Here is an 18,452-nt window from a genome sequence, read left to right as displayed (position 1 = left end):
GGGTCAAAATCTTATGGCAGAGTGGCAGGCCATTCCCCAAGAGTTCTTCAGACGTCTGATCAACAGCATGAGGCAACGATGTGTCGAGTGTATTCGCGCCAGGGGTGGATTCACACACTATTAAACGAATGTTCTAATGTGTAAAATCCATGTTTGACAACCTTCAACTTTGACAGCATGTCATGTGACTTTCTTGTATACAATGACGTTTATTTGTGGTTTTTTGTAAATATGGAACGATAAATAAAAAAAATTGTGTAGTTTAGATCATCAATCTAATACACTCTGAAACTTATTTGGTTATAAATTTTTGATCCCCCTCCAAACTTCTCCCAAAGTTCCCTTTGCATTCCACTTCATGTCACTGCCTCCCCCCCCCCCGTAAATGGATTTTCTGGATCCGCCACTGCATACACACAATCTCTCCAATTGTTCCAACATGTGCCGAGTTGTCGAACGTTCTTTTTCTCTTGACAAGCTGTTTTTGCAAAATACCCTTCCTAGATTCCTGTTTGTATTCAAATGATAATCACAGACATGCGATGTTTTCAATGTTTATTATTACAAAAACAATACATAATACTTGTAGGTTTGAGCACATCTAACAATCCCAGTTATTCATCATTAACGTGTGTTTTCAAACAACCGACTAACCAAATCTAATTAATATCTTGGAAAAATATACTTAATGTTAACTGGAAATTTCTTAAGATTGTAATTTTTGACATCTTTATTTTCAACCCAATACTTTTGACAGCAAAATATGAAAACATTCAAACTACGGTTCTTGATACGTTAACAGTTGAAACACCAACCTCTTACCACTAAAATTATAAAGCAAATACGTAATTTTATCACATACGCAGAAACGTATACATTATGTTTTCATAATTAAAACTTAAATTCAGCTTTAAATTTCTGTCAATCGTTTTGTTGTTTTTTGTGAGGGTTTTTGACAATTTTCAGACAAAACTGAAAGCGAAGTTCTATTCATAGAACTAGTCTGTTATTCGTACTTTAATATACTAAACGTGAACACATCCATGTTCTGTTCTATACATAATACGTGTGGTATTGGGTGTGGATCAAAGAAGGTGCCCCCAAAAGCAGGACTTAGTGTTTTAAACGCATGAATACAACGAATTTAATTATAATAAATGGGAGATATAATATTGCCTGGGATTTTGGGGGTGGTAGCCGCTTGTGTAACGCATATATTATGTTGGTACACTTAAGGTAACGCTACACGATACGAGTGTCTCGTACGAGAATAGCCTGATGAATAAGTGATGAAATCGCAATGTTTGTCTTGCCACAGTCGGCTGTTCTTGTATGAGATACACGTGTCGTATGGCGTCGCCGTTAGGAATACTGCACGTGCACTTGTAAAGCCATCCATATTAAATATATGGAATGTTGTTTTACAAGACAAAATACCCGTCTTGGGGGTTTTCCTACTTAGTACACATTTTAGAGCTGGGGGTCATTTATTTATTGGAAGTGACCAGATGTTTGACGGGTACTTTTTAAAACGGACATCGCCAGGGTTTTTTTTCTCCAAAATGTATGTCATTGAGATTGGCCGGTGGCGGATAGGGTCACACATTGACATCAAAGAAGTGCAAAAATCGAAATTTATAATGAAATGTTTTGAGTATGGATACGTGTCAAATAAAATTGTTTTGAGTCATAAATGACCCTGAGCTCCAGGTCTATCTGTAAGTCTTATCAAAGACGTAAGATGAATAATTTGTTTATCCTAGAATTCAATAAATAAGCGATAGGACAAACAGTTACATGCACACTTGACAAAACAATCCGCAGTGAGCGCGAGTGTTTTTGCTGAGATCACATAAAAGTTACGTGTCCACTAAACGTGAACTGTCGTCAGTATCGTAGACCCATGGGACGGAATTGTCTTGCTGGGGGTCCCTTCTTTGTCATTCTCTCTGATACCCAGTCGGGATGGATTATAAAGTGTCCTGTAACCAGAGGTTTGGTGTACTGAAACAAAATAATATAAAAAAAACATGTAAGCTATACGTGTGTCAAACAGCAGAATTAGCCAAACACAATGACTGCGATTTGATGGGTTCCCGATGTGGTTATTCAATTTAACGTGAAGCACAAAAATAACGAACATTTATCTGCTCTTAGTAGTTCAATGACCACATAGGGAACCAATTAAATCTTTCGCGAAGGTTAATAGTCTCTCCCCTCCCATCTATGACTAACCTTCTTTCTCTCTCTTTCTTTTTGTCGCTCTCCCTCCGTACTCCCTCCCCCTCCGTACTCCCTCCCTCCCCATTTGTATGTCTGAATATCTCTCTATATATTTGTCTCTGTCTCCTCTCCCTCCCCCCCTCTCTCTCTCTCTCTCTCTTTCTCTCTCTCTCTTTCTCTCTCTCTCTCTCTCACACACACACACACACACACACACACACACACACACTGAACGAAGGACGTCTCTTGGACAATTCTGCTTATTGAAACGTTATTAACATGAGGCAACAACGACCTTCGAGTTAAAAAACGACAAGAGTCCCACTTCTGTACCATGGCTAAGATTGTTATTGTTTATCGGAGATCAGTTACATACACGTCCCCATACACTGACCTTTCATACGTCAGTCGATGAAATATGTATATAACTGGTTTGTCCACTGGTAGCAATTTATCCTACGACCCATCGCACCCCATGCCACCACTAAGCTACATCCCATTAAGAGTCGTAACTAGCATGGGAATAGTCTCCCCGACCCTCTTGGTTTAGTTGAAAAAGTCCCCAAATAACTGGGTCCAATTCTTTGTCCCTTCCCTTCGATAAACTAGCTATTTTAGCCCTGCCCATTCTAGAAAACAAAAGTCAGATTTACAGAGAAACAGCTTCCATCGTGGACGTAACCTTGACTGAACGAGGCACGACGTCTGTGTCGACGTCTTGGTCGAGGATCTGGCAGCATCGTCAACTCAGGCATAGGCATCTGATAGCTGCAAAGAAGGAGCAAAGTAATTAATTGATGATGGCGGAGGTAGATGTGGTGATGGCGATGGTGATGAATCATTATTAAGAAACAGCTAAACATGATGACTAATGATGAAGATGCTGTTGCTGCTGCTGCTGCTGCTGCTGATGATGATGATGAGTGGTAGTAGTGGTGACTGACGCCACTCGGGTGTCTGGCTTCTCATATGAAGCTACATGTTATTAAGCAAGAGAAAACGAGAGGGAGACTGACTGAGTGACAGGAGACAAATGGTAGACAGTGATACAGTCGACGCTGTGTGTTAAAGTTCAAGCAGTAATCAACTATCTTTACACTATGCCAGCACACAAGCATGCCGTTACTTTTGAATAATAAGCACAGAAATAAAACGTCAAACTGAATGAACAATAACTCTTCCGCTCTGTACCAAGTCACTGGGCATACCAGAGGCGGTGGCCATGGGTGGGGCATGCCAAAACGTGAAATGATTGTGGGCATGTAAAAACTAGTTCGATTTCCGTAGCCCAGTGCTAAAGCGCTCGCTTGATTTGCGGTCGGTCTGAGATCGACCCCCGTTGGTGGCCCATTGGGCTATTTCTCGTACCAGCCAGTGCACCACGACTTGTATATCAGAGGCCATGATATATGTTATCCTGTCTGTGGGATGGTGCATATGGAAAAAATGTAGCGGGTTTCCTCTGTAAGACTATATGTCAAAATTACTAAATGTTTGACATCCAATAGCTGATGATTAATAAATCAATGAGCTCTAGTGGTGTCGTTAAACAAAACAAACTAAAGTTTCGATTTTGAAGCACAACTCACTAGTCGGCTGGCGGCGACATGTTGTAGTAGCTCTGGCCCTCGCGCGGACTGGTCACCAGCGGGTTCCACTGACTGTAGTAGGTGCCCGGCATGGCTATCATGGAGTCCGGGTCCATGGTGTACGCCCGTCCCAGGAACGGCCTCGTCCTGGTGGGTGACATGCTCCTGGAGCGCTGGCGGGACGTCTGGTTTCCGCGATACATCACTTGGCTGACTTTGGCAGCTGTCTTTATTTCTATAAAAAGAAAGGAATACCAGGGTCGTACCTAGCGGGAGTATACGAGGCAGTTGCCCCACCAAACCCCCACTTTTGCTTAGCTGATAAAAGCACTATTGTTATTACTATGCCTTGATTCCAATTGTACTGTGTCTCCCCGTCTTATTTTAGGTTAGGTACACGTCCTGGACAACTTATTTGTTTAAAGACACCAAACACATTAAAAACTGACTATTTGAAAGATAACAGAGGCTAGTCATACCGAATATCAGCAAGGAGTCTTTTAGTCGTGGAGGGATAATAACCCGATGTGTCCACAGAGTCCGATGGATTCTATAAGCCTTCGCAAATACAGTTCAATATTACTATTATGAGTACATGAAAACGTAAGCAACTGTCTTGAGGATTAAAAAAAATAACAAACCGTAATCTGTGTTAGCGTTTGTCACCCAAGCACTTAACTCAGGAACATATGTCAGTGGTGGAACGTAATCTGTAACCTGTAAAAATAACCAAGCAAAATCTAATATCAGAGGTGGAAGGAATTTGCATGGAAACGTTGTTGTTGTCTTTTTTTTAAATGTTTCTGCATAAACACTATAATTTTTGTAGCAACAATTAAGACAAAATGTGGTCCATATTGTTCTCCTACTTCAAACTTTGGCTTTCTCATTCAGTTACTAGTTACATAAGTGATTAAAGCATCTCACACAAGAGGGGATTAAAACTAAGGATCTGCCCAAATTATCAGTGATTGGCTCTAAAAGGCTCAAATACCTCGTCGGGGACAAAACCATTAATTTCCCTCATGGGCAGACATCCCAAGTTGCTGAGCTGTATCTCCACGCCAGCATGCATGGAACTTAAGTGTATTAACGAGAGCAAATCATTAATATTACCATCTTAAAAACAAATATGGCGCTTCTACTCACCTCGTTCAAACCAAACACATAGCTGGGTTCACTAGAACCTGTTCTGTCCTCAATCTCTTCTGCCAAACAATCCAAATCCCGAATAGAGGCTGGATTTTCCTTGAAACTGTTAAAGCCTAAACTTGTGTGGGGTCTGCTGCTCTTTACGACGGGGTAAAACTTGTTCTCAGCGTGTCCGAGTCTAGAAGAGTGAGAGCTGAGCAGATGGCGACTTTCAGATTGCTGGGACTCTGGCCATTCGTTCCACTTGTCTTTGGCGATTTCTGGAAACAAGAAAAGATCCTTTTGTCACTAATAAACTATTAGGTTTTCAGTGAATCAGCCAGCCAGTTGTCAACCAGCCAACGGTCAAATAGCAAGTGGTCAACCAGCCAGAGCCCATATTTGCAAAGCTATATTAGCGCTGTGATTGTCGTAGGCTATGGCGAATGTCGTAGTGACGTCATAACCTACGACGGTTTTACGATGTCTTATCGCTAAGACAGCTTCGAAGATCTGTAATCAGCAGTCAGTCAGCCAGTCGACGTCAGCAGGAGGGCGTCACTCTTTGTCTTGAAAGGTATGTCTAACACACCCGGAGAAGACCCAACATTGTTAAGCCCTATTAATGTTTCCCCAAGGACATGGAAGTCACGGGTATTCTGCTGATTTTCTGGGTGTCCTAGAGTGGTAACTTTAGTACTCCTGAACCCAAACGTCAACCTAGCCCTTTAGAATCCATGTCTTAGTGATGGGTGGGTGGGATGTTTTTATAAGTAGCCATGCATTGGCGATTGAATACAGAGTTAAGTCAATCCCCTCTCATGTAATCTGGTTTTAAAACTAAGAGGCACTGAGCTCCTTTCCCAGGATGGACGCCAACCCAGTGAGTGAGGATTTCAAAGATTTGCAATGCATATACCTTAACCAATAAACAGAACTGTGATATATGTGTTATCCTGTCTGTAGGAAAGTATGTAGTGATACACACTCATCGAGAGTTTCGAAGGACTAAGCACAATTAGTCCTTTACGAATGAATATAATGAATGCATTTCTTTTTAGTTGTGGGTGGGGTGGGGATATCTGAGTAGATTGAGTGTGTGTCTAAAAGATTGCCGTACATGTCATATGTTAGTGTACAGTGGAATGATATAGGTGTTATTGTTTTCATCTTCGATTCTTAAACCCCATTTCTAATACTTATTGAACTTATTTCAAGGTTAGTCAAGGCAGCTATTGTACGCGCCAAGAACTGTACCTTAATGGAAAATCATCAACATCATAAACATCATTGATCACCATCACCACCACCCACCACCACTTCAATCGTCTTCATCATCAGTAATACACAATCATTTTCTTTCATCATCACTTGTCAAATCTATCTTAAAACATTTTCGTTAAATACAAGATCAAAAGATTAATTTGCGTACACGTTGTGATACAGAATTTTTTTTTTTTTTTTGGTAACGTCAATAAAATAAATATTACAGTACTTTATTATATAGTGCTAGAAGTATTAATTAATATTAATGATCGATATTCAAACAGTATTAATCAGGACAATCGAGACATACCTCTGTTAAAGCACGCTTCCAATATCGCCAAGGAATCGACGTCACTTAGTTACCCGGATTAACGATTAACGCGCGATTTCTCGCCTAGTTTACTTAATCACAGATCACTGAAGATATCATGATCGCCCGACACTTTCTGGTCGCTTGGTTTATCATAAAGCATGGTTTAAACTACACCGACGAAATTAATCTCTTGACGTAGTTTGAACTTTTGCCGTTGACGTATTCTGTTAGAAGGGTCAGGTGGTTAGGTAATGCCCGCCGGGGAGACTCTTGAAGACAAAGGTTCTTTAAGATTACACGAAACCCTGGTTCAGATACCTGTCTTAGAGAAAACTATCTGGCGAAGTCAGAGGTTGTACCCACGACAGGCGTGCTTGAACAGTTCTCTGATTTTTTTTTTTTTTTAATGTTTTATTTAACGACGCACTCAACTCATTTTATTTACGGTTATATGGTGTCGGACACATGGTTATGGACCACACAGATATTGAGAGAGGAAACCCGCTGCCGCCACGCAATGGGCTACTCTTTCCGATTAGCAGCAAGGGATATTTTATATGCACCATCCCATAGACAGGATAGCACATACCACGGCCTATGATGTACCAATCGTGGTGCACTGGCTGGGACGAAAAATAGCCCAATGGGCCCACTGGCGGGGATCGATCCCAAACCGACCGTGCATTAAGCTAAGTCTCGCCCCAGTTCTCTGATGGAAGCATGCCAAAACGTACCCACACCCACTGGTTCAGATATGGCAGCGGCATGTTCAGGGGAACGGGTGTTCGCGAACAGTCTGACTGGTATCATAGCACTTTAATTTAACGTTACACTTAACAAAAACCAGTCTAGCAAACGATCGCCCTCATGAACAGGCCTCTGTTAATTGATGCTTATTTCCTTTCATTTTAACTTGATTTTTATGCTTATATCAACTTCAAGTACCCTTTGCTGAGCACAAAGTTCAGTTTTTCCAACACGGGGGTTAAAGTTACTTGCTAGTGGTTAGTGTGTGTGTGTGTGTGTGTGTGTGTGTGTGAGAGAGAGAGAGGGGGGGGGGGGGGAGGGAGGGAGCGAGAGAGGGTGTGTGTGTGTGTGTTGGTGTAATGCCATTAATCACGCCATTAAAGCTATACCACCAAACACCATTCTTGGGAAGAACGGAGGAGGTCAACCCACCCCATTTCCGCAAAGGATGTTTTGCCTCAAGTCATTAAACATGGATATCCAGCTCCAATACAAAATTCTGCTTGCGGCAGTGGTAGATCCAAGTAAATGTCGAAGCGATACACATGGCCCTTTTAAAAAACAACTATGTTCAATTTCACAAAACATCGTAAGCTTAATTGTGCACATAAAGTTACAAACAGTACAACTAATATACTTTGAAGTACACATATTTCTTTTCTTTTTTGGGGGGTCCTTAAAATGCGACATGTTCAGTGATAATGCCATTTTCATTTTCTGCCAAACACGTAAACATATGACCGATATAACTTCTAGTTGGAGTCGTAAATTTACGATGTTTTGTCAAATTGACTTCTGCACTGTACTTTTAATTCATGTCAACAGAACAGCAGCACTTTAGAACTGGCTTGCCCATGAGCCATTGCATAATATAGCCCATGTACTGATAGACCTCGTTATAATTTTCATTGATTTGAAGAGAGTTATTTATCTGGTAGCATTTTTTATAATACCCAAGAGCCTAACTGTTGCAAAGTGCATGTTACGTGTTGTTAAAACCAGATTAATAAACTACAAAAGAAATATGTATAAATATTGTATAAGACTTTGTGGGTGGTATTCTGAAGTCAGTATATTGTGTGCTAAAGACGAAGCTCGGTTGCCAAAAGAGAACAACCCACGTGTGAACATGAATGGGTGCCTTTTGATACTCAAGTAATCATACTCCATAACGTCTCCCCAGCTACACGTTACATATATGTTATAGTACACACCCTCTATAGTATACAATACAATTATATACTTCAAAAGGTTCCTTCGACTGCATTGAACTATATTCGTCAAGCATGGATACATGTACGTTTAGGTCCAGGGTACGTTTATGATGTGTATTATGCTATAAGGGAGGGGAAAGTTTTAACATGCGTTATAAATGCTTTCATTTTGAGTCCAATTTCTATCACTTGAGAACTGGTCGTCGTGCCTATAATGCAGACATTGCACACTACATGCCTTCTGTTTTAAAAATATTATCCAACTGCTTTTTAGTCTACAAATATCAAACTTGTAATTCCTGAAGCGACTGTTCTAATCCCTTTTGCTTCACAAATATACAGGTATAAAATTATATATTATTATAAGCAAGAGCGTTAGGGAAATAAATCCCCTGACGGGATTTCCTTGATCTTTAAAAAAAATATTTTTTTATGAAGGCCATAATCAGTCTCTAAACGTCTAACATCAGATGTTTTAATCTTTCTGGAATCTTTTTTCTGTAGTTTTATTCGGGGGAGGGGAGAGTTTTCTTCTTGTTTGTTTGTTATTGTTGATTCCATCGCGTTGACACGGGGAAATACCCTTTAAACTAGACTAGAGCTCGTCTCCATAACCGTTACTTCTTAGAGGTATGTGCGTTTTTAAAAATATGAAAAAGGCATTTCATGGTATTAAAACACCAGGATGACCAGAAACACTTTGGAGGTATGGAAATAAATAATCGTAAAAATAAAGTAATGTCTGTTTTCAATTATAATAACGGCTCTAATTGTGAAAAATACACTGTACATATAGTGTTTTAAAAATTAGGTCTGTCAGGGTTCAGGGTCATAAATAGTATGGACTCGGACTTATTGCGAGCTTTTCACCAAAGTACAAGGACACAAACAGTTCCAAATCTGGATTTTGTTCATTCCTGAAGACGGTTTTAAGAGAAAATTGAAAATAATATAAAATCTAATAGCTGCATAGTTTTAGCGACATAATGGTTCCAGTATAGAGCTACCTAAAACTCCCTTGTGCACTCCCAGCATATAGCGAGAAATCCAACTCTATTCCATCACCCCCACCTATCCACCCTACCCCGTCTTTTTCCGGCTTTGGCACACGAGCTGGTGAAGGTCAGAAGTCATAGTGATTAAATGTGTGTGTGTGTGTGTGTGTGTGGGGGGGGGGGGGGGGTTCTTCACATCAGCTTGATCTGATTACCATGTTAAACTTTTAAACCTACCCAAAATTGTTAAGCCTGATAAGAAATGTTTTATTGTTAACGACGCATTCAACACGTTTTGATTTACGGTTATTTGGCGTCGGACAGATAATGTGTAAGGAAACCCGCTGTCGCCACGCCATGGGCTACTAATTTCGTTTAGCAGCAAGGGATCTTTTATACGGACCATCACACAGAGAGAACAGTACATACCACAACCTATGTCACACCTGTTGTGGAGCATTGGCTGGAACGAGGAATAGCCTCACGCGACCGCTTTACCACCGGGCTACGTCCTACCCACCCTCCCCCTCCCCCCAACCTACAGATGACCAACGGCTTCGGTGGTGCAGTGGTTAAACCGTTAAATTGTTTATGAGTGGTAAGTACTTGTTTCGCATCGCAGTACCGGCTCCCACTCAGAGATATGTATCACAATTCAGCTCAAAGATGTGCACGACGTCTACACTTAACTACAATTTGAATTCTTTCTCACCAAACACTTACAATTATATATTATTCGATTTTTTTGCTCTATACACTTTACGGCAATCTGATTGGTCCAGAGGTGCTTACTTTTTTTCGTTCATATCTCGATGAACCGAAAAGAAATAAACCACGCCTACTACCCCCCCCCCCCCCCCCCCGTCCCCCACTGACTCGCACTACTTTTGTGCAACAAGCCGGCTTATTCTGGCAATCATATTTAGATATTTTGAAGAAAACATACGTGAAAGCTAAAAAAAATGTATACGATAAATTAATGGAAAATGCTATAGCAGAGTAGACATGTAGATATATACGCATTGATTTTTTTTAAAACCCACACCCAAAAACCCCAACCTCTTCACTATTCATGACATGAGACTCGGTCGGTGGCCAAAGAAATCATGTAGGAAACTTCACTTCTGTAACTTACTTGTAAGCGATGTTCTACAGCTGTTGGCGAAAATTAAACGGTTCCACCAACAGCATAAATGTTAGACACGTTCTCTTCGTTCACTTTCATAAATATAAACTTAACACGAATAGGACAATTCCTTCCAATTTAACTAAACGATCCGTAAAAATGCACAGCAGCTAGAAGAAATGACGTCATTTACAAAAAAATCACCTGATTCAAATGATAGTGAATGAACGTTCGCATTCTTACGCGACATAAGTATCAATGAAGTTTACACAAACAATACTACAGGCGTATTTAAAGCTGAACAAAATAAATTAAGTTATGTATTGTTAAAGTATGCATATAAATTTAATTATAAGATTTGACCGCAATTATTTTTTGGTTCATGCAAGTATGAACCGAAAAAACGATGTGCACACTTTTGTATGACCCTCTACGCGGACTCATACAATGTGCACATCGTTTTTTCGGTTCATACTTGCATGAACCAAAAAATAATTACGGTCAATTCTTAAATTAACTTGCCAGCGCTTTAGATTGCACCAAAGCTGAGAAGATAAAGGGTGTGGCCAAAATAAGTATTCTCAAAATAAGCAAGCCTACATTAGGCTAAATACAGACAAGTTAATCTCAAAACATCTCACGTCAAAATCAATTAAATGTTTAGCTCAAGTTAAAGTTTCTTTTGTTTATCCATACCACTAGAGCACGTTGGTTTATTAATGTTCGGCTATTGGATGTCAAACATTTGGTAACTCTGGCATAGTCTTACAGTGGAAACCCGCTACATTTTCCATTAGTAGCAAAGGATCTTTTATATGCACCAGCCCACAGACAGGATAGCACATACCATGACCTTTGATATACAAGTTGCGGTGCACTGGTGGAATTGTAAGCTATAATGAGATTAAAATAACGTGAAATGCATTTCTGAATATGTACAACTCTTTGCAAGCCATTATTAAAGGGACATTCCTGAGTTTGCTGCAATTTTTAAGATGTTATGGACTAACGGAGACTTTTTAACGATTGTAATTACATATCAACTATATTTTCTGCATACAATATTAGTGGCTGTATATTAAACGTCTTTCTGATCGTTCTAATATTTGTACTAGGTTAAATTTCAGTTTATTTCGTAAAATATATTATTTGAAGACAAAATTCAGTTTGGGCTTCTTACAAATATCAAGACAACTAGAAACACATTAAATATACACACACTGTTATTCTAAACAAGAAAATATATTCAATATGTAAGTTTAATCGTTGAAATATTTTATTAGTCGCAAACATCTAACAATGCAGCAAAGTCAGGAATGTCCCTTTAACTTTACCGCACTAAAAAGACCTTGGTGTGCTCAGAACAGACACACAAAAGAGACCCCGTAATGCCTAAGGTAGTGTCATCTAAAACCCTACCCTTTGTCCTAAACAAACAGCCAAGATAGTGGAATTATGTACCCAGAACAGCATGCTTGAACCTCAGTCGGGATAGTAACACGAAATTCATGATGGAAATCAAACATAAAAATATAAACACAAACGTATACAGAACTGGAGAAACCTAGACGACAGAACTTATTAATAAGCTAGATGGCATAACTATTTATTACGACATGTCACCAGTGAATGAACTGTTCGACATGTATTATTATCACATGTTACATAAATATCACACCGGTGGCGTAACCTTTGTGCTGAACCCTTAAACAAACATAAGGGAACCGGTGTCTTAAATGAATTGTTAATGAACTCGGCGTGCACCTGGTTTGAACGGGTGCCAATACCAATCAATGATAAATGAATACTCGATTCGTGTGGGTCTCAGACGTGCAAACAGTCTACAAAATAGATTATACGACACTCTTTACCTTCATGCTACTGCCAATGATTATGAGAAGGCTTTGATAACATGAGCTTGAAAACGTTAACAAGCGTACGGTCTACCTATTTTACGTAACATTGCCTTACGTAACATTGCCTTAATAATTAAAGTTTGTTTTATTTAACGACCATAGTCGTACGGTCTTCCATTTTTGCCCGAAATAAACGAAAATTCAAAATGGATATATAGGGTGGCAAAAGAATCACTACGCACTTTTATATCGATTACAACTAATGTCGTGGGTAGAATGATGGAATACGTGGTAAAAAGGTATTACGCTAGCTCATTTTGCCCGAATTTAAGGGTTTGCCCCCAGTTCGGTGTGCGTGCGTGCGTGCGTGCGTGTGTGTGAGTACTTTGATTTATTTATCATCGGCTAATGGATGTCAAACATTTGGTAATTCTGACATATACATTAGTCTTAGAGAGGAAACCTGCTACATTTTTTGTTCATTAGTAGCAAGGGATCTTTAATATACACCATCCCACAGACAGGATAGCTGCACTGGCTGGAACGAGAAATAGCCCAGTGGGCCACCGACAGGGATCGATCAATATAGAAATGCATGTATGGATGGATAGACGGATGGATGGACGGACGTACGGACAGACGGACTTTTTCCAATGACTTACAAAAAATCATACATATATTCAATCGTTCTTGTTAGTGTATTGCTGCAGATATTAAATTAAGATTTAATGGTGCGAGTCAGAGGCTTTAAATTAAGGAACATTTCAGACATTGCATCCATTGATATTTTAGTGGGATGGTGCATATAAAAGATCCCTTGCTGCTAATCGAAAATAGTAGCCCATGAAGTGGCGACAGCGGGTTTCCTGTCTCAATATCTGTGAGGTCCTCAACCATATGTCTGACGCCATATAACTGTAAATAAAATGTGTTCGGTGCGTCGTTAAATAAAACATTTCCTTCTTCTTCTCTTCCATTGATATTTTAACGATTAAAATTACATATTAATTATATTTGCTTTTTTTTGAATATCAATGTCCATATATCCAGTAGGTCAAACTGAATTTCTCCTCCCATTGTTGTAGGATGTAAAATCCATGTGGAGATATTACAAATATTCCCATTTGGGATATACAGACAAGCTACTTGTAATCTACACCAATCTACGCCATCATTTATACATTGTCCTGTCTATGGAAATGAACAAATAAAAGGTGTACGGCTTCCCATTTTTTAGGATTTTTGCCCGACTTCAACAAAAAGGCCTGAATATGGATAACACCATTTATTCGTATTATCAGTACTGCCAAACAACTAAATGGGGTTTTAAACGAATCACCACGCATTTTTACATGAATTACAACTAATATTGTGGGTAGAATGATGGAAATACATGGTTTTAGGTTAGCTTATTTTGCCCGAATGTCTCTATCGTTTATGCCCGAATTTGATTATTTTCTTCAGCACTGGGGGGAGAGGGGCAATTGCTTCCCCCTGTCTAGTATGCTTATGCAAATACTTTATAAAATATCACTTGTTGCTATTCAGTGGTAGTCCATGTGGCGGTAGCGGGGTTCCCCTCCCCCTTCTATATCCATAAGCGTACGAGACGGGGGGGGGGGGGGGGCAGGGGGACAAAACAGTATTCGGGGAAAATCTGCTAACCTGAGACCTTTTTACCATGTATTTCCATCATTCTACCCTCAAAATTAGTTGTAATCCATGTAAAAATGCGTAGTGATTTGTTGAACCCTATATAGCTGTTTGGCAATAATGATAAATGAATAAATGTTGTTATCCAAATTCGGGCATTTTTGTTTAATTCGGGCAAAAAACATCCTCTCCCCCCCCCCCCCCCCCCCCCCCCCCCCCCCCCCCCCCCCGAAAAAAAAAAGAAGGGAACCCGTACGCCTGTCTATATGTCCTCCCTCCGCTTGCTCCTTCTTATCTCTCCCTCTAAAATGATGAAAAAACTGTAGCATATGATAGACACCAAATAGCTGTGGGTTAAAATGTACTTAGGTGTCATTAAACATTTCCCTTTCCTTTTTAAATTTCATAAATGGCAAAAACAATTAACCAATATTTAAATACGAGATTGTTTTTTTTGTTATCAACTTGAGGCTCCGATTGAAGGGTTTAACTATTTAACTGCCCGTTAAAGAGACGCTAACTACACAACACAAGATCTGTGTTAAAATCTAAACACTTGTAAAAGAAATTATAGATATTTCTACAGATACTCATACTTACATGCTCCAGCTATAGAGAAACCTAACCGTGTCATAGACGAGTGGATCGAGAACGACGTCTGTGCCCTATTCAGCGAACTGGAGGCGTAACAATCGCCTTAAAGTCATCAAAACATGCTCGGCATGGTTACCAGTAGACCGCGGCCGTGCAATGCCCGCTAAGTCGTTGATAGTAGCACATAATCAAGATAAATCTCACAGGCTGAATGGACGGATTACCCACAACGTTAGGCATTTTATTGATCTCGTCTGCTCGAATGAAGCGAATTGGTATGGCAAACTTTTAGTATGCTGTATATATATAAAAAGTATTTGATTTTCTGTTTACATCACTAACTATAACTTCGCTTTCATGTATTACGAGTCGAAGGATCGATTTCTCGTCAATGACTATTGCTCTACGACTGGCATATCAAAGGTTGTGGTATGTGATATCCTGTCTGTGGAATAGTGCATATAAAAGAACCCTTGAAAGGATCCAGATGTTTGCAGAACGTCCTAATCACATTTTCCCCACAAATGCTTTCTTCAAAAAATATTTCTTGGGGGGGGGGGGGGGGGGGGGGGGGGGGGGGGGGGGGGTATCAAAACGAGTGACATTATGCCACTTAATTGTTGACTGACCTTGTCTCAAAAGCCGATACCTCATCCCTTTCCCACCCCTCTTAAAAGGGGCACGTCTTCAGGGTATTTAACATTCCAATAATAATAGATGTTATTTCTTCTACAATGTTCTGGAACCGCCACTGCTTGCGAAGACAAGGTTGCCTTCCCCCATTATCTAGATCAAGTATCGCATTTACCATAATATTAGACACCTAACAGCAGCACACAATATTTCACGCGAACCGGTTTTTTTTTTTTTCAGGAGTCGGTTACAATACTATAAATTCAGACGAACAAGGTTACGCATTGAACCGTTATATTCTAAAACTGAAAGTTATAAACTTCCGTATCATCTAAACTTTATTTGCTATACAAATATAATTCGTATAGCTAAACAATTGCTTATCTTGGTTGAAAATTATGTAAACTGAGTTTTGATTACTTAACACTTTGAAATACTGTCGATCCCCTGTGAATGTGAGCATAATTAGTTTTATATGTGTGCGATACACGTTAAACTGGATGAACCCAAATCGAAAACCAATCAAATAGTTCGCGGACGTCTGCGATGTTCGCTGTTACTGAACACAGACCCCCACACCAAGGCTGGAGGATGCCCAACCCCACGTTCTACAATAGCGAATGAAGCCAACGTTCGCGAACTATTTATTTGGTCTTCGGTGTGGTCATTTGGTTTTACGTGAATCGCAAAAAAAACCCCACACAGCCTAACGAACGTTTTTTTCAACCCTAGCTAGACGGACATTTGGACATAAATACGCTCTCATTACAGTCACTGTCAGAGACCAAGCTATATCTTTTTTTGGCAAATGCCGACAACCAAAAAGTTGTCAAAGATTTCCGCTCTAATACCACACCAATCCTATGTTTGACGTGAAATACCTTTACATCGATCATTTTTGAGTTGATTGATTAAAAGAAATTCAGATATTAATCACTAATACACACACTGCAGAAAGAAACCCGACAGCACTCACATTCAGCTAAGCTTCGGCAAACTTCGGACAGTCAGAGGTTGTGCCCACGACAGGCGTGCTTGAACAGTTCTCTGATGGAAGCATGTCAAAAATTATTCACACCCACACACGCCCAACAGCTCTGTTAGGCCCAAAACACCATGCCAGGTGTATTTTGACATCTGGGTCTGTAACTGTTTCTAGTTTTCAATATACAGGTATTAATTGTGATCATATCATTTTCTGTCATCACCAACATAATATATATCTTTCCTGTTGTTTATTAAGACAAAGAATAAAAATATGGCTATTATAGGCTGCAACTGCCAGTCTGAAAATAGAGCGCATGTTCCATGTCGTCTGTTGCCAAATCTGCAGTTCGCGCCAGCACAGATGAAGTGTGTATTGTCACATTCGATTCAGTGCGTTTCATTTTTGACAGAATCCCTTGTTACCAATGGAAAACAAGTAGCGGGTTTCCTCTCTAAGACTATATGTAAAAATTACAAAAAATTTGACATTCAATAGTCAATGATTAATAAATCAATGTGCTCTAGTGGTGTCGTTAAACAAAAAACAAAACACACAAAAAAACCCGAAAAACAAAAAACAAACATTTTCGACTCGCCAGACCCAGCCCCAGCCCCGGTGTGTTTTGGCCTTACGCAGAGTGGGAGTCAGCCTCTGCATAATGTCTGTGTTGAAGGCTGGACTGGCATCAATCGGGCAGGTCATAGGGTTTGACGTGCAAATTCAGAGCAAGCTGTTGTAGCGCACGCCGGCACCAGTCGTGTCGATGCTTGGCTTCATATTACTAGTATATGCACCAGTTCTTCAGTTAGCACAATTCGCATGCACATGGGTGGTTTTTTTTGCAAAGTTTGCACCTATTCTAAACTGAACATCAAATGGAATCTGAAATTGCTTTATCCCGTGCGCGGGGATGGCTGCAACGTTTGAGCGTTTATTCAACACCCTCCTTACCGGCCTCGGTGGCGTGGTGAGGCCATCGGTCTACAGGCTGGTAGGTACTGGGTTCTTTCAACACCCTCCTTACATTTGCTTGCTGAAGATTTAGTGTGCACAGACCGACCATCTTAATTTTCCAGTCAGATCTCAAGAGAGAGAGAGAGAACTATTTTTGCCATCATATTTTTTTTTAAAATAATATTTTAAAAAACCTACACAAATACCCCCCAAAAAACCAACAACACCCCCCCCCCAAAAAAAAACCCCACCCCCACAAAAAAACACCTCCCCCAAACAACAAACAAACAAAAAGACAAAAAAACAAAACAAAAAAACCCAGAAATGGGTCTTCCGATGACATCAACGTTAGAAACGTTTGACCACATCTACAGGACCACCAATAATCCTTTTTCAAGACACGGCTTTTAAGATGATATGATAAAACGATACTGTCTTACTTAATTCAGGTTACACTCGGTGGCGTCGTGATTAGGCCATCGGTCTACAGGCTGGTAGGTACTGGGTTCGGCATGGGATTTTTAATCCACACACCGACTCCAAACCCTGAGTGAGTGCTCCGCAAGGCTCAGTGGGTAGGTGTAAAACCACTTGCACCGACCAGTGATCCATAACTGGTTCAACAAAGGCCATGGTTTGTGCTGTCCTGCCTGTGGGAAGCGCAAATAAAAGATCCCTTGCTACCTGTCGTAAAAGAGTAGCCTATGTGGCGACAGCGGATTTCCTCTAAAAAACCCAGTGTCAGAATGACCATATGTTTGACGTCCAATAGCCGATGATAAGTTAAAAAATCAATGTGCTCTAGTGGCGTCGTTAAATAAAACAAACTTTACTTTTAATTCAGGCTACACGACGACGAACACATGCAATGGTTAATAAACATATTTCTCACCTTTCCATGTTTTAGGAAAATAGTGTGTCAAGTATTCCTTTTTCAGGTTAGACGGACGATTGGATTTGCTGGGTGTTGAAACCGGCCAGACCCTCATGTTGTCACCAAATTGATTTCCAAAGACAACGAAATATCCCGTTACGTTTTGTTCACAGCTGATTTCATCTGATTCACAGAGAGAAATGTATATAATTTTAAGCCTTACGTTCGGCTCAACACGCAATTTTTAGCCAGTGTTTCGCGGAAAAAAAGGTATATTTATATTGCTTATACACGTC

At 40.0% G+C, this 18,452-nt stretch overlaps 1 protein-coding gene across 1 annotated transcript; it reads right to left on the bottom strand.

The window, feature by feature from the left end:
• Positions 1-542: 542 nt before the first annotated feature.
• LOC121377443 lies at positions 543-18,452 on the bottom strand. The gene is made up of 6 exons (XM_041505431.1): positions 18,175-18,452; positions 4,962-5,224; positions 4,454-4,529; positions 3,813-4,047; positions 2,877-2,991; positions 543-2,004 (listed from the first exon to the last, which is right to left on the bottom strand). The coding sequence occupies exons 1-6, from the start codon at positions 18,269-18,271 to the stop codon at positions 1,888-1,890; spliced, it is 903 nt and encodes a 300-aa protein (XP_041361365.1). The 5' UTR covers positions 18,272-18,452; the 3' UTR covers positions 543-1,887.

This window comes from Gigantopelta aegis, chromosome 2 (assembly GCF_016097555.1).
Source record: "Gigantopelta aegis isolate Gae_Host chromosome 2, Gae_host_genome, whole genome shotgun sequence".
NCBI classification, from domain to species: domain Eukaryota; kingdom Metazoa; phylum Mollusca; class Gastropoda; order Neomphalida; family Peltospiridae; genus Gigantopelta; species Gigantopelta aegis.
The sequence above is the reverse complement of the archived record's forward strand: the minus strand, read 5'-3'. Positions and strand labels throughout refer to the sequence as shown.

What these genes read in the sequence shown, in the direction of transcription:
- LOC121377443 (XM_041505431.1), bottom strand. Translation starts at nt 18,271, where the DNA reads ATGAGGGTCTGGCCGGTTTCAACACCCAGCAAATCCAATCGTCCGTCT. An exon ending in AAACGCTAACACAGATTACG is followed by an intron (nt 4,048 to 4,453) that starts GTTTGTTATTTT and finishes TTCTTTTTATAG; the next exon opens with AAATAAAGACAGCTGCCAAA. An exon ending in ATGTCGCCGCCAGCCGACTA is followed by an intron (nt 2,992 to 3,812) that starts GTGAGTTGTGCT and finishes CCTTCTTTGCAG; the next exon opens with CTATCAGATGCCTATGCCTG.